General features: G+C 36.9%; 2 protein-coding genes across 2 annotated transcripts; one reads left to right on the forward strand and one right to left on the reverse strand.

Moving 5' to 3' along the window:
* Nucleotides 1-4,335: 4,335 nt before the first annotated feature.
* LOC103949421 lies at nt 4,336-7,479 on the forward strand. The gene is made up of 2 exons (XM_009360536.3): nt 4,336-5,242; nt 6,990-7,479. Exons 1-2 carry the CDS (start codon nt 4,818-4,820, stop codon nt 7,225-7,227), a joined length of 663 nt encoding a protein of 220 aa, XP_009358811.2. The 5' UTR covers nt 4,336-4,817; the 3' UTR covers nt 7,228-7,479.
* A 557-nt stretch (nt 7,480-8,036) lies between these two features.
* Nucleotides 8,037-12,714, reverse strand: LOC103949420 (serine/threonine-protein kinase BSK6). Its single transcript, XM_009360535.3, is given in 10 exon segments — nt 8,037-8,459; nt 8,761-8,874; nt 9,025-9,189; nt 10,158-10,268; nt 10,270-10,347; nt 10,906-10,991; nt 11,402-11,507; nt 11,685-11,954; nt 12,064-12,284; nt 12,372-12,714. Coding segments are annotated over 10 exon segments (1,476 nt in total). The 5' UTR covers nt 12,454-12,714; the 3' UTR covers nt 8,037-8,216.
* Nucleotides 12,715-16,808: the final 4,094 nt, after the last annotated feature.

Consider the following 16,808-nt stretch of genomic DNA (forward strand, 5'->3'; position numbering starts at 1 on the left):
AGGAGACAGATGCAGTGAGGAGAATCCTGCATGCAGTTGCGGGTACTAAAATTATTGGAGGCAGATTGTCTAAAAACTTTTCATCTTCTTCTATATGTGCAGTTTAATTCAAGTTAATATTTTATATTTTTATTATTTTTTATCTTATTATTTTTATAAAAATATTAATATAAAATATTTACGTAATAACTGTGATCGCACAAAATAAAAAGGAATAGAAAAATATCCAAACAAAAGGGCAGAGAAACTGTCTCCAAAATTATTTTGTAGTCTAGGAGAAGAAGCAGTAAGCAGCAGCTACTGATTGATGTATGTACTGAGTAACTGAAAGTATTAAATAATTGAGATGTAGTTTCTGACACCATTGCTTCTCATCTTCCCAACAGGTTCCGGATCTTTTTTGAGGATTTTAAAGATTTATGAATTTTATTTGTTATATCGTGTCGTTAATTTTTGTATTAATTTTAAATTAAAATATTTAAAATAATTTATGAATACATAATATATAATAAGCAAACATAATTTACAAATTTTAAAAATCTCACAAAAAAAAATCCGAAGAGGATTCGGATTCCTCATCTTCTATCAATCCTCATATTCTTTGCCTTCATTCATTTGTTGTTCAATTGTCAGCAATCGTTTTTTTTTTTTTTTTTTTTTTGAACTTTCTCCCTTTATTTTTCAATTTTCGTTCCATCTCATAATAATTTCTATTAATTAATGAAACTCTTTTTGTTAATTAAAAAATGATGAAAATACTACTTAGTTTTTTATTACACAAAAAGAAAAAAGAGGATGGGACTAGGAGAGTAGAGAATCTTCCTTCAAAAAAAAAATGATGGGCAATAATGTAATTTCACATATTCAAATTTTACTTTTATTTTATTGAAACCTATCTATAGGTGATGTTAAAATACCTCCAATATTAAAATTAAAAAATTAAAAAAAAAAAACAAAAACAAAAATCTCCCACTCTCTCCAGGTTCTCTTTCTCCCTCTCCCTCTCTCCTTCTCATTTTCTAAAAAAATATGTTCATGCACACAAATGGTGTAGGCAAATGCTAGTATTTGTTTATTAGAACGTCTAATTTTAGATAATCTTTTATAAATTAATTTTTCAAAAATTAACCAAATTACGTTGTTTAACTGTTCGGTTAACGTTAATAAAACTTCAGTGTTCAAGTATAAAACATTGTTCGTCTATTTATTAGCTAATAGTTATATGACTAAATAATTTTAAATTTAGCTAATTTTCTGCAAATATGATCCTTAAATGGTGACCAGAAAGTAAAAGATTGATATCATTGAACTACATTTTGAAGGTGTAAAATAAGAATGAAGAAGGTAGAATGCGAAAGTCTCACTAAGAAGATTTGGTAGCATTGCCCATGTAATAAATGTATGTATTGTTTGAGTTTACAAATAGGAAATTCTATTATATCAAACAATTAATCTGATATACACATCCATATCATTAATAATTTGAAGAAGACCTCACGGTTTTGAAGATTTATGAGTTGATATAGACTTTGATTTTTTATTTATTTTTTATTTTTTAAAGGAGACAATCTTTTTCTAATTGGAAAATTATTAAATAAAAAAATAAAAATAAAAAATAAAAAAGAAGAAGAAGAAGAAGAAGAAGATACTTCTTCAAATTTTGAAGTTACAAATGGCTCCTTTTTTAATGTTATTTATTTTTTGTTAATGGAATAAGAATTCGTGTTTTTAATCAGCTAGTGCTCCTTTTTGTTATTATATTTTTGTAACAAAATTTAGCGTAGCCAATTAAGTTAGGCCAATATGCCTCACTTTACACTCAATGCTAGTAAAATAAAACCAAATACTATCCTAAATTACAAGAAAAATCATTAACTTCTAATGGATTGTTCGACAAGGAAGAACATAAGGAGCCAAGGATTTCCCGTTTAGAAATTTATGAAATTATAAGGTGTTCGTCTCCCTTCAATCTACACCACAAATTGTGTTCCATGGACATGTTTGTCGCACAACCTCAATACTCTAGGAAAAACAAACATTGTGCATTGAAGGTAGGGGACTTCAAATTCTGTTGTTGGAGAGCCATTCACTCTAGATTGTAGCCGCATTGAAGGATTCTTATAAGGTGTTGATTGCTTCAATTACTGGAGCTACTTCTACTCATGTTCGTCATCAGACCAATAACGTTACTCATCTGGTTTATATTGCCTTTGGTTTGAAGATCCGCCGAACCTTATTTTAGACTAGCTATTTGTAGAGTGTTATGTTGTGTTTTGTAGGTTGTTCCTTAGCCTTTTTGTTTCTCTCTGTTCACTTTGGTTAATGAAATTATATTGCAGTTTTTTTTTTTCGTCAAACAAGATTACTTCCATTAAAAACTAGTATAAGGCTTGAAAAGAGCCAGTTAAACAACAACAGATAAAAGTAACAGGTCCAAGCAAAAAGAAAGCTGCAACCTGAGAAGTAGACACTGGATCCAAGTCCCCTTCACAAACCCTACAACTATATACAAACAAAGTACTTTATGGATAGAAAGTGAGGCTAACGGATATGTAAAATACCTTTTCTGTGGCGGAGGCCGCATAAAACTTGACCTCGATGGGGATCCAACATGCTAGTTGGGGGAGAGGAAGTGGGGAAGGAAAGTGGATCTGATATCTAATTTTTTATTAGAGCCCGCATTTCATGTTGTAAACTGAAATAGAAAGGAACGAAGTTAACCAAAAAAATTTAGAAGCCTTGAGTGCTGAATGATTCTTGGGATGAGTCGTGGACTAAGTCACTCTCTTTAAGACGTTTCACAGCTCTGCCCAAAGTGTGCAAGCAGTTCACAAACACCACGTCGTCCCCAGGATAAAACAGCCCAGAACCTTCTTCTTCTAATAGGTTCTTCCTTGCACAATGAAAGAACCTTCGAACTCACACATTTTCTATATGTTGCTTTCAAAACTCAATTTAAAAAAAATAATAAGCCATTGTTTCTTTTTCTTCTGCTTCTTTAATCTGAAACAGGGAACATATATATATGCAAGAAATTAAAATATACGTTGCAAATTTTTGAGATTCAAGGGCTTGAAAATCTTAAAGAATCAAAACTGAAGAAAACCAAAATGTTCAAATCAAAACCGTAAATATTCAAACAGAACAAAAAAATGTACAAGGACATAATCTGACCTAATCTTCTTCTCTGTTCAGAGAAGGGATCCCATCAATTAATGTGAGAAAGCTTTCTCATGTTTCAAAAGAAGTGGAGGAGATTACTCCTCATCAAAAAGTAAGATTAAAGACAATTTAGGTTATATATATATATATATAATATGATTGTAATAAACCCAAATATAAAAACCACAATAGACAAAAACATAGCAATTAAAATATTTAAATAAAAACATATTTACTCCAACATATCCGAGCAAAAGAAGTGGTGGGGATAGAATCACTTCTAAGGAGGAGGGAGGAAGGAAAAGTAAACAACAAAAAGCAGTAAAAAGAGGCGAAAAAAAACTCTGGATAAGGGGCATAAAGCTTGTTACAAACTCAGGAGGTAATTGAGACCAAGCTAAAAAAAACTGAGATAAAACTCAGACGAGAACCAAAATAAAAGAAAAAGGAAAAAGACTGGAAAAGGGGAAGGAAAATGAGGTGAGATGTTGTGAATGGAAAGGGGCAGAGGAGATGAGATGGGAGGAAAAGATGGAAAGGGCAAAGGAGAAGGGAAGGAAGTAGGAGGAAAAAGGGAGGAAGTAGCAAGCTGCAGCCGACCCCAAGTACGAGCAAGGGACAACGGCTGAACTTTGATCTAGGGTTGAGTTTTGGCAGCAGCACAAAGATTTTAGAGAGAGATCTTCTTCTACCCTTGGGTCGCCTATCACAATTTCTTAAAATAAAATGAAAAAATAAAAATATATAAAAGAAAAAACTTTTTAGCTAAAATGGCCCCTGAGATTTGCTTAACTCCTCACTTTGATCCCTAAGATTGTCCACCATTAATCATTTTGGTCATTCGGTGAAAAATTATGTTAAATAAAGATCAAAATGACAAAATCACCCTCAATATAAAAAACAATAGGCCAAATGATTTGACAAAGATTAAGGGTATTTTGGTCATTTTATTCTTATTTTATGGAGATTTTTCAGTAAATGACCAAAATATTTGATTGTGGACAAACTTAGGGACCAATTTTATTGATTTCAAATTTCAAAGACCAAAGTAATGGGTTGTGCAAATTTTAAGAACCATTTTAGCTAAAAAATAAAAAATAAAAACAAAAAAAGGGAGCGTTCTAGTATAAAATTACCAGAGCACCAAATATTCCACCAACTTTTTCTTCTTTTTTTCTTTATTTTTTCCACTTATCATTGCTTTTTATAAATTTGCAGTTGTCTTTAATCTTTATCAACGAAAATCTCTCTTCTGAAATAATCAGTGCACCCACTGCACGTTTTCTGTATATCTCTTCCTTCTCCATGAGGGGACCTCAGTTCCAAGTCTCCAAAGCATGACTCTTGGTCTCTGACACCACTCTCTCTCTCTCTCTCTCTCTCTCTCTCTCTCTCTACACTCTTCAAGCTTGCAAGCCTAACCTTTGTCCTTAATTTTGTTGGTAACAAATTTCCAGCATAAACAATCTTAATGGAGTCGATGTGCACCTAATCCAACAAAACCCACTTCCCTAAATCCTCATATTCCATCAAATATTTCTTCAATTTAGTGTTAGAAACACCCCAAAGCTCCAAACTTTAATGTCTGAATGCTCTGTTCTTTGCTTTCCGGCAGAGTTTCAGCTTCTGGGTTTTTGAACTTTTAACCTCGGAACATGTCCCAAGTCGACTTAGAGCAAGGGCCCCACCGCCGCTCCTTCTCCGGAAGCGCCGACGGCGGAAGCAGCGTCTGCTTCTCCGACGCAGACGACGGGTCGTGTTACACTCAGTTCTTCTCGACCAATGGCGGCTCCTACGACGAGTACAATTTTGCGTCTCAGATCGGCGTGGTGTCGGATTCCCGGAGAGCCTCGTCTGTTTCGGACAGTTCGGTCGAGGTTGTCGAAATTGAGATTGGTGTGCCGGAAATTAAGGTGCATTTGGATAGAGTAGAGAGAGATTGTCGGATTTGTCATCTGGGTTTGGAGAGTAACAGCCACGAATCCGGGGCTCCGATTGAATTGGGTTGTTCTTGCAAGGATGATTTGGCTGCTGCCCACAAGAACTGTGCTGATACGTGGTTCAAGATTAAGGGCAACAAGTGAGTTAATTTCTCTCTGTTTTTTTCATACATATTAAATTTCAAGTCCTTTCGGTAATCGTTAGCTTTTTTTTTTTTTTTTTTTTTTTTTTTAAAAGACAATATTATCTACATTAAAAGGAACGCAAAGTTTAGCCTAGCTAGCAATAATATGATTTAAATTCGTCTTTGGCGATAATCGAACCTAACACCTCTCACTAACAAGTGAAGAGGAATATCACTAAATATTAAGTGACAGCTACCCCCTAGGGCGGAATGGAGAATCGAACACTGGACCTCGGTATTTAGTTTGTAGCATTATACTTATATTTTTTATTTGGTATAGTTTATGATTGTGATTACATTTGATAATCTAGTTAGCCCTTAATTGATCGAGATTTACCCGATTCTTAGTGTCGAAGTAAGTCTAGTAATAGTTGGTTAACACATAGAAAGGTTCTGGATAGGAGATATGCAGTTCAAACGTGAGTTAGGCCAATTGATCTTATTAGTATTGCCGCTCTCTTGCGTTAAAAATTCTCATTATGTAGACTAGATTAATTTAGAATATCATCGTGTCGAAAAAGGAGAGGATTATTCAAAGAGGGCAGACAAAGCAAAGGGAAAGGGGAAAGCATTGAAATGTGTCCAAGTACTGCTTTGTCTTTTCTACAAGTTTAGGAATCTCTGCTCCTCTGTGATTCTCTTTCGCTTTTACGAAAGTAGGGATATGACATCTTACTGATATTTCCACTCGATTTATTAATCCTTGGGTTGTCTGCCTAAGCACTAAATAATTGGTGATTTCCTGTGTGTATATCCACATTTCCTATTCATCCACCATGCTTAGTGACAAATCACTTTTCATATGCATATTTTGAGTATGATAGATGGAGAATTATTGGTCTAATGTTTTGAATTCAAAGTAATCGAGCTTTTGACGGATTGCCATCTGTCGTTTATCATGAGGGTTCTCTCATGTCACTATTTCACCATATGACAATCGTTCATTGGATGAGTCGTGCACTTTTTAAACAAACAATGCAATCATGTATTGGACGGTGAAGCCACTGGGACTAAAACTTGGTTTCTTGAGAGAATCTCTCAATTATATGTGTAGCAATGCCAGAATAGATGCTGACGGTAAGATGTGTGGTGGCATTGCCACTTTTAATCCCAGTTGGCAGCCATTGTGTTATATCTCGTTATTGCAATTTGCACATGTCCTGGTGATGCTCAGAGATTCCTTAGAGCTAGACATTGATATCCAAATCCTTAACAAATACATGGTGCAGATACTTCATATGAAACCTGATAATTTCGATGTTTGAATCTGATGAGATTTTATGAAATTTTATTGTATATTTGTAAAAGCTGTGCAATATGATCTCGCATATGCTGTTCGTCTTGTTAGTTGTTACACTCCTACCTTTTAGTCTTAAACTTTTATCTCTCACAGAAATTTCACGACTGTTGAGTGGGGTGGTAAACTTCGCGGCCTGCCGACATTTGTATCAAAAAATGGCAATTTGTCTCGTTAAAAGTAGAACTAGGATGTTGGCCTTTGATTCTTGATTGTAGGTTTCAGAGTTTAATTTGTTTTCTCATCCAGCCATAGTGATTCATCTTGGTTTATTTAATTGATTTCCGCTTACCTCACGTAAACTTATCGCCTGCTTCTGAGATTGTTATTCATTGGAAATTAGTCTTTTAGATGATAACGATTAGGATACTGTATTGATTTCACTACATGTTTTCCACTTTCCAGGACCTGTGAGATATGCCAGGCAGTTGCACGCAACGTCGTTGGGCCAAATGACATTGAGTTCACAGAGCAGTCGAACGAATCCAGTACTGCCTCAGCAACAGCTTCAGTTGCCGCCCCAGGGCCGTCCACAGAAACTCAAAGTTTCTGGCACGGTCACCGCTTCCTCAACTTCCTTCTTGCCTGCATGGTATTTGCTTTTGTCATATCATGGCTCTTTCACTTCAACGTTCCGTCGTGAAATCCCGAGCAAAGTGTTGAGAAAATTGGATAATCAAAAGGAAGAAAACAAGTGTAAAAGAAAGCTGCAGCGTTCATATAGATTAGTAGTAATACATCATATGTTCCCTCATGCCCACTTCTCTAGAGTGCTTCTTGTTCATAAGTCGCAGCGTTTATCTGGTCTTCTCTTCAAGGCTTTTTACGTGTCAAAAAATGGGTATCCCTCGATCCTAACCCGAAATATAATTATATAAAATATATATTTCTTTTTTTTTTTTTTTGTTTTGGCCGGAGGATGTGGTATTCTCTGAAGAGTAGGAAGATTGCTGAATTGAATTGTAAAATTGCTTCATTGTTCTTGTATCATACTACATCCAACCACATCATCAAGTTCAACTACTATATGTTACTCGGCAAACCTATGTGGCATGTTTACTTACATGGTACGAACAAGTCATGAATTGGAGTATGAGATCAATGTATTATTTCGCGGAGATTTGCTGCTTAGCGCGAGAGCCGCTCAATTTGTGTCAAAAGAGACTCACGCCCCTGTTACTTGAAGTTCACGAATCCGCTCTTGTAATGGATAAACCTCAGCATGCACGTAGTTACGTCAATGGTTGGCAAATTGGTCGTTTCGATGTTGTCCTCGTAACGGAGAATACACTGCACGCTCCTGGTTGCGCCGGCAATCAACCGGTGGTGTTCTCAAATTGAGAAAAGGAATCGACTTTTGATTCCACAATGCTAAAGTAGGAAAGGCGAACCATATGTGTTAATAATCGTTCACAGGGATGCCAGAAACACAAATTATCAAAACCAAGAGAATAATCTTCCGAAAATCCTGAATTGAAGCAAGCAAAGCTTAAAGCCTTAAAATACCCAAATCATAACAATAATGAATTAGATACAAGACTAAACAAAATACTACGAATAAAAGCGTCGCCGGGATGTTAACGGAGGAAAAGATGAAGGGGAAGAAAAAGAAAAATTCTTAGGCTATACACTTCAAGTTTTGTTCTTTTTGGCTTCCAAATTTGTGCCATCTTTGAGTGTTTCTTGTGCATCATTGTCCATGCCAAGCCTGAACAGGCAAGCTGCTTGAAGATATAAAGCCGCCGGCCACTCGGGAGAAACCACCTGGGCTTGCATAGCGTCCCCAAGAGCTTCTTGTGCCATACCACTCATCAGGTAAGAGAGGCAGCGCCGAGCATACACCGTGGGTGATACCATGGTCCCGCCGTCAATGAACTACAAAAGACACCAGAAGAGGGTGCAAACATAAGTCAGCCAATGCTAGTCTCCTGATCTTTCCCAATAGCATTGCAAATAAGAGAAAACTGTTTGACAATTTATATCATATGATCGACAGTTTACGTACAGAAACAGTGCAGAAATGAACAAAATCTGAAACTGCTATCAGACTCTGAGGCTTACTAAACTGTTTGGGAGCATTCTTGAAAAATAAAATATAAAATCCAGGTACAGGTCACTTTTTGAATGTCTTTAAGTTAGGCAACCAGTTTAAAATTATTCCCGAACAAAAACTCACTTCTGTATAGGAATCAATCGCAGTTGTAAATTCTTTAGCTCGAAAAGCAGAATCTCCACTCTTCTTAGAATTCAAAGTCTCCTGCATTTGATTAGTCCACAGCTGGAAAGAAAGCTGCAGGGCCAAATATCTCGAGCAAAATTAGCACTACAGTAAAAAATTATATTTAAAACAAGCACTTGTTGCTTATCAAACTTCACATACACAATCTTTCTATCGAATATCACAGTTCAAAAATCGAGTACGGGGCAGACAGGAACAAACCTCATTAGCAATGCCTTCATCGTCCTTGTATCCATTCTTTTCCAATATTTCATGTATGGCAGTGAGATCCCTTCTCAAACAAGCTTCTCCAAAAGGTGTTAATGCCAATGGCTGTGTTGAGGATGCGGTTTCATGTGCAATACCCATCAAAACATGTGAAGCAACCTGTTTGAAAACTATGCAATGAGAAATTTTACCCTTCTCAAGCAAACTTATAGCTGTTAAATGGCAGGCTAACACTAAACAATGCCATGTCCACAATTGAATAGGGGAAAAGTAAATTTCACTTTAAGCAAGAAATTTCCTTCCCCGCATCTGTTTTTAAGTTGAAAAAGAAAAGCGGTTAGTATCAAGAAAAGGTGACGGGTATAATCACACTCGAAAAGGTAAACAATTTAAGAATAACATAAGAGAGAGATAGTGCATCAAAGTGGGTAAAAACGTAAAAGGCTTAGGGTTTGCGATCTATTACAATGGTACCAGAGACAACACAAGTTTAGAAGAATATAAACCCAATTCATGTCTAGGACTCTACGTTAATTATGTGAAATATCTCAGCTATACATGTCAGATATTACAATGCATCTTTCTCAAACTCGGGGTCAAACGACTCTAACCTATATCTGGCTTGTTTATACAAGTTCAAGGTAGTTTCTCGTTATCACCCATGATTTTCAGATGTTGTCAATGTTTTTCTCACATTTCACATAACAACGTAGACATGTGTTAGGTTCGAATTCTTACTATATGAAATCAAATTGGGATACTGTTAAACTGATTTGACCAAAAGATATTCGGATTAAAGAGAGAAGGAATATAGACGGTGTGCAGAGATGGTTGGTTGCAATATAACAGATCACCGCGGTGACAGTGATAGCTGGTAATAGCTAACAAATTAGTGAAACCATTAATTGGTGGCTCTGATATCATGTTAGAATAGAGACGCAAAACAAAGAAAGAGGAAATAATGCATGTTGTGAGTGAGTAATAATGTATGTACTAGGGAAAGCCTAGTTATACGTTTGAGGGGTGCAGTGCATTACGAGGAAAAAGTAAGAATCTAGACCTAATATTTGTATGGGATTATATGAAATATGTGAGATCCACAGTAACAATAATGAAAGAATCCTTACCTCTGTTTCTTTCTGAAGTGACATGAGAGCAGTGATGAGGGACTTTGCATTTGGCCGCTCCCGAGCTTCATATTGCAGACAACGGGAAGCTAAGCGTACTAACTCAGTTCCAGTCATCGTTTGAGAAATTACCCTCCAAAGCAGAATCCATTAGCATCAGGAAATTCTTTCCGCGAATTAGATCTAGTGCCTTCAAACAAGACATGCAAACATGGTCACCCCTAATTCATTAGGAGTCATAAAACAGAAGGGTCCTATGGGTGTTAATAACGGTTAGTTTTCATCAGTTTACAAGTATTACTTCTGCAATCACCAAGGACCAACTTTTGAAGCAAAAAAGTATTAGCGGTAGGAGCATGAAACTGCTTACCAGTATTATTACCCAAACACCAAGCTACAAAGAATCCATAACTACTAGGGACCAAATACAACAACAAAGCCTTTTCCCACTAAGTGGGGAGGGACCAAATGAAACAAAGAAAACGATAATCAGGGGGAATTCACCCATATTTTGGAATTGTTTAGTTGAGACCAAACATTTAGATATCTTTATTTTCTCTTTTCCCAAACACAGTGCATATTTATGCAAAGATTCCGGGACCCTAGCTTGCTATTAGGCATCCAAAGAAACTCATGTAGTAAGTTTCTTTCCAATAGAGATTTTTTTTTTTTTTTTTTGGGTCCTTTAATTCCCTGCTACTATATATCGTGAAACGTCATTGTAAAGAAAAATCACCATAGAACTCACATGGCTGGGGGGAATATGTTTGCCACTTAGAAGATCAAGCAACAACGTTCCAAAGCTGTATATTACACTTTCTTGCGTCACCCTACCTGCCAACCAAAGCATGTGTATACTTATGAAGTTATAGTACCTTTTGATCATATTGAAAGCTTGAAACCCAATGCAATTCGTAACTTAAAGGAAAGGGGAAAACAGATCAAATATGTAATCCTGGTTTCCATGCGTGCCACCGACAGTCCAATATACAACCTGGCATCCTTCTAACATCGAATTATACTGAAAGAGATTGATGAAACCCTTGTTCTTATAAAGAATAAAGGTGGCACAAAAGCTTGTTAATTAACTTTTCAGTACAGAAATCCCCAATTCAGTGAATTGATTCCCCAAATTCGAATTCAGTTCTAAGCAAATGGGTCTTCACGACAGTGCCTCAGACGAAATTCAAAAGCACAATGTCGCTAATACTAAACCAAAATCTTTTCGATCAAAGTGATCATACCTGTCCTGAGGTACTCAGGAGGAGTGAAAGCCAAGTTTGTACTGTAACTCTTGCCATCCCTGCTATTCTTCATGAGGCCAAAGCATGACAGCCTGGGATTACCATCCTGTGTACAAAATAAAAAACCCAAATGGTAAATAATAAAAAACAGATAAACCCACGATTCGTAACCTCGCGGGAAGTTGTTGCATTCCCTTCCACTCGATTATAACAAAAAAAAACAAAAAGATTAACCCCCAAAAAATTCAATCCAATTCGAAAAACAGAAGACTTTATAACCTACCTGATCAAACAAAACCCTGTAGGCATTGAGATCATGGTACAAGGCTCGACCTTTGCTGCTGCAATAGTCGAGAGCCTGAGCAAGATACAGCGCCACCCTCAGCCTCATCGCCCACCTCATCGGTTGGCTCTCCCAGTGGAACAAGTGCTTCGCCAGCGTCTCGTGCGCCATGAACTCCGCCACGAGCAGCCGCTCCTCCCCTTCGCAGCAGCATCCGATCAGATTCGCCAGCCTCTCGCTCCTCAGGCTCCCCACCGACCTCGCCTCCTCCTGCAAACAAAAATGATTCAACCTTTCCTTATTTTTTCAGAAAACAAAAATCTGGGACTGGGATTTATCGAAATGTTGAAAAGTGGAAGGAGGGTTGAGTTTGACGGACGAGGAATTGGCGATTGTCGGGCCAGGCGAGCTTGTTGAATCGCTTGACGGCGATTAAGCGGCCGTTGTCGAGCTTTCCCCTGTAGACAATGTTCGGAGCTTTTTCTCCGTGCTCGGAGACGATGTTGTCGGAGGAGAAGCCGGACGTGGAGGCTTTCAGTTGGTCGAGGCTGTACTCCGTGAAGGCCGGCCATATGCTTTTGTCGCTTTTGCCCCCATTGTCTGCAACAAAACAGTGACCGAATGGTCCGAATCCCACTCAGAAGCTCAAAAAACAAAAACGGAACACAGAGAAGAAGGGTTGGTTACCCAGTTCGGAGGATTCGAGGTCGGAGGGTTTAAGGTGGGAGTGGAACCAGCAGAAGGAGAATCTGGAGCAGCGGGCTCCCATTTGAGATCCAGCAGTGGAGAGCGAGTGTGGGAGTGGGAAAGTCAGATGATCAGACGGTGGACATCAATCAGAGAGAAACAGAGGAAAACAGAGGAGGTTGCAGTTTTTGAATCTTCAGAGTTCAGAGAGTAAAGTTCTGGATCCAAAGCTGATTCATTTCTCAGGAGCTTTCAGTCCAAGTAGCTGCTCCCAGCAAGTTCACTGTTAACAAAGTAAATATAAAAAAATACATTATAAAAAAAAATCAAATTAAATTCTTAATTAGTGTTTAAGATGATTATTATTGTTAAATTGTTAATTAATTAGTGTTATTGTTTGGATTTGAAGGGATCCCATTGGGAGGTGGTTATCAGTGTGAATGTGTCTCTCACGCTTGGTGTGTGTGTCAGACTTTCAGAGTGCGAGTGGCTCTGTTTTATGTTGCAAAAAATTTGAAAAGGAAAGGGCCTTTTTCTTCTGCAAAGTCATGATCTTTTTCCCTCTCTTTTCTTGTCTTTTCATTTTTTTTTCTCCAAGGGAGTGGATTAGTGTTAGTGGTCAAATCAATGGCCGTTTTGTTTTGTTAATTTAATGGGGTCAACAAAGTCAAACAAACTAATGGATGAGTTGGTGTGTAAAATTCTTTCTTTTGATTAATTACTCCTCGGTAATGGTACGTTTACTAATCTATAATCAATTTAAGAGCAATTGAGTTGAGAAAGAATTAGAATTGAATTCAAATATAAGTTATTTACTGAACTGTCTGAAATCAAGTAGAATACTTTCTACCTCTTTACAATATAATGCATAATTTTTTTTTGCCCCTTTTCCATATATTTGAAACCTTTTTTTTCCCCTACATAGAGACCTATTTCGTTGTAAACTTGCTCTGCAATTAAGCGTTTATCCGAATTACTATGAATACACCCTAGGCAGACTTTAATTTCTCTAACTGCTTTTGTTTAGGTCATTATCTCCAAACTACTATAAATACACCATAGGCAAACTTCGCATTTTATAAAATATGTGGGGTATAATTGGTAAAAATCATGCATTCTCACCCTCTATCAAAGAATTCAATTCCTCCAAAAAAAAAAAGTTGAATTCCATTTTTTATGTGGGCCCAACAAAGTCTGATTCTTCAATATCGTAGTAAACACAAGAATGATCCGTAATCGGAATTAGACTTTTTATTCTCATTCCGATTACGGGTGCGTAAACACGCCCTAATATCTCTCTTAGTCGTAGAATACGTGACTAGATTAGCTCTCACACCGAATATGACCTGTTTTAAATAAGATAGGACTAAACTTGAACAATATTTATGATTTTGTAAACGCACGTATGCAATAAGGTGGTCGGACACCGCTACTTAAGTTTTTCAGATATTCAAGATTGGATTTTATGTTTTGTTTAGTCCCCATCAGTTTATACACATTATATGATCTCCCCACTTTCTTTCACAAATTGACAAGTAGGGTCCCATCTCAGGGAGGCCATTATTCCGTTACAAAATGTTGACAAACAATCGAATTGATGGTAGTTGGTGGTGACAATCTTGGCCTTAAACAAAACTTTATTCACCGTTATGATGTGTGACAACATTGGCCTAATTGGTCTCTCTTTATGCCTAAAAGATGATGACTTTTAATTTTAATGGTAGAGATATTCCATGCATACAATGCCTTGTTGTATCATGATTACGGGTAACTAATTTGTTAATACAATTACTAATACTGCTATCAAAAGTCGTGTTTGCGATCTTAACGTCTCCGCGCCATATTTACTGATCTTTACGTAACATAAAGTGGTCATGCGAGAAAATCTGTTATATAATCAGTTGTATACGATAATGTGTGTATTAAAGATAAGGTAGATTGCAAATTAGTCGTACAAGGGTAATTAATTTGTTAATGCAAGTAAGGCTCACTATATTTTCTACTCTGAACATAACAAAGGAGGGTCCGTCGAGAAAATTTGTCATACTACCGGTGATATGCAATTACGTGTCTATTCGGATTCAAGGTAACTACACTATACCTAATACTGATATACACATGCCACGTGTTTGCAATCTCAACCTCTTGCTTGTTACATTTGATGATTTTTACATGATGGAGGCTGATCAAGTGAAGAAAATATGCCCAATCATTCATTGTATATAGTTTCTCTCATTGTGACACGTATATTTTAGAGAGAGATACATTTGTTACAAGACAAGAAAGAAAAACAAAAGTTGTACCTTGACTAGGTTCCTTTGGCTTTTGGAAGGGGGGCAATTCCAAATTATAGAAGGAGAATCGTTTTTAACTTTTTACCCGTCTTCAGATTGTAGCAATAGAAAGTCCAATGTTGGGTAAAATTGGCTATGCACGTTGTGGCCAAACAAGCAACTTTTCATTGTTACTTAACAGTCTTTTAACTTACTTGTTTTAGAGAACTAGGACTCCCACACTAGACCGGGAAATTGATTATGATACCAATAATATAGAAGCAAACATCTACAGTAGGTTCGGAAAATCTAAGTGATACAAGAGTGATTCTCATGAGTGTAATACTTATACAATATAGTAGATGGGTCCTGTATTTAATATATAAAACTCATCTGTATCAAACTCACACCACTGAAATAATAGTATAATACAAATCAAATTCACGAGATCTAATTCTTACGTATAGTATCACACTCGCCTGAATTACTGTTGAAGGCTTAGTCGATCAAATTTAACCTTTTCTTTTTGGGAAAAACCAGATCAACCTTTTACCTATTGCATGTTTCCCCAAACAAGAGAAAAAAAAATGAAAGATGAGCATGATTGATCAGACAATAGTGTGACAAGTGTTGCTATAAGTAGTAACAGTGTAACATGCACCCATATGGGTGTCTAGAGGACCCCTTCCTTTACACATTAAAAAGAAAGAAAAAAAGCAAATCGATGGAGAAAAGTGGTGCGTTTTTTAAAAGCCTAGACATGCCTCAATCATGATTTTTCACCTCTTACTTCACATGACAACGATTTTTACAACACAGGTGCATTGTCATTGTATTGTCCCAACATTGTATTTTACGATTTTCTATACGCGACTTTATTTCGTTGACACAAGACGATTCAGTTACAATCTACCTGTATCAAGTAGATTGCTCTTCATATTACCGGACCACATAACAACTGTGTATTGGACAAATAATACACTTGTTGACCAACTTTTTGCAGCTGAAATTGCGCCTGCGTGCTTTCTGGCCATGGCAACCAAGTATGGCATTATGCATCTCATATAACTCATGAGTGAAGAGAGGGGGATGAGGCAGGCACATTGGGGCCTCCATGCTGTCGAGTATCAACAAAAAAGCTCACATGGCCTAGCAAGCAATTTTTCTGTGATCTAGCCCATGTCTTTCAAACTATAATTTAACCAAGCAAAAAGAAAATAATTATTAAAAGTACAAATTTAAAGATCTTGTTTGCAATGATCAATTACATGGATTAAGTTCAAATCACCATTCATCTATATGTTTGACATGAACATATGTGCTCACGCGTGCATAAGCTCGATCGAAGAACGTGGTTTGGGACGAGAAATTTTCACGTGCACTGTGTCGAGGCACTAATACACAGATGAAACTTGTATGAAAATGAGATTTATATGATTCTTGTGAGTGTCCGACGCAATGCGTTGGGATGCATAAAGGATTGGTTTCAACGGAATAATTGGGTAGAAATGATGAAGGGGGGAGATATTAGGGTGCGTTTGTTACATTGGATTATCTCGGACTGGACTAACTTGAGGGATTAAGCTGGATTGGCTTAGAATAGACTAAGCTAGACTAGCTTAATGAAGCGTTTGGTGCACTGTCGGACTAAAAAGCAGAATAAATAATATTATGTTATTTAATTAATTAATATTTTATTATTAACCTATCTTTTTCTTCCTCTTTTCCTTCCTTCACCGTCACTCTCTCCCTCTTTTTCTCCCTCTCCAGTCCCACCCTTCCTTCTCCTAGATTAGATATGTTAATTCCAGTCTCTATCTCTCTCTTTTTTCTGTCCAACTCCCTCTCGATTCCACACTCTCTCTCCTTTCTCCCTCACTCTAGCTCTGTGTTATTCGACGAAACCTCACATCTCCATTTTTTCCGACGAGTTGCAGGTTTTCTATCATGTTTTCTGACCAAACCTCGTTGAATTGGATGAGGTTAGCACCACCAACAAACTACTCACCATCCCCTCACTCCCAACTTTAGTTTGGTATATTTTTTATGTGAAAATTGGTTGTGAAACGTATTTGAAAGAGATAGTCAAATCAGAAAGTTAACGATAATGTGTGGTCAGACGTCACAAGGAGTGGCCGTGAGTAGTCATCCAACAAGACAAGGA

The sequence above is a fragment of a genome, unplaced genomic scaffold (genome assembly GCF_019419815.1).
Source record: "Pyrus x bretschneideri cultivar Hongxiangsu unplaced genomic scaffold, Pyrus_bretschneideri_v1 Contig2, whole genome shotgun sequence".
Taxonomy (NCBI): Eukaryota; Viridiplantae; Streptophyta; class Magnoliopsida; order Rosales; family Rosaceae; genus Pyrus; species Pyrus x bretschneideri.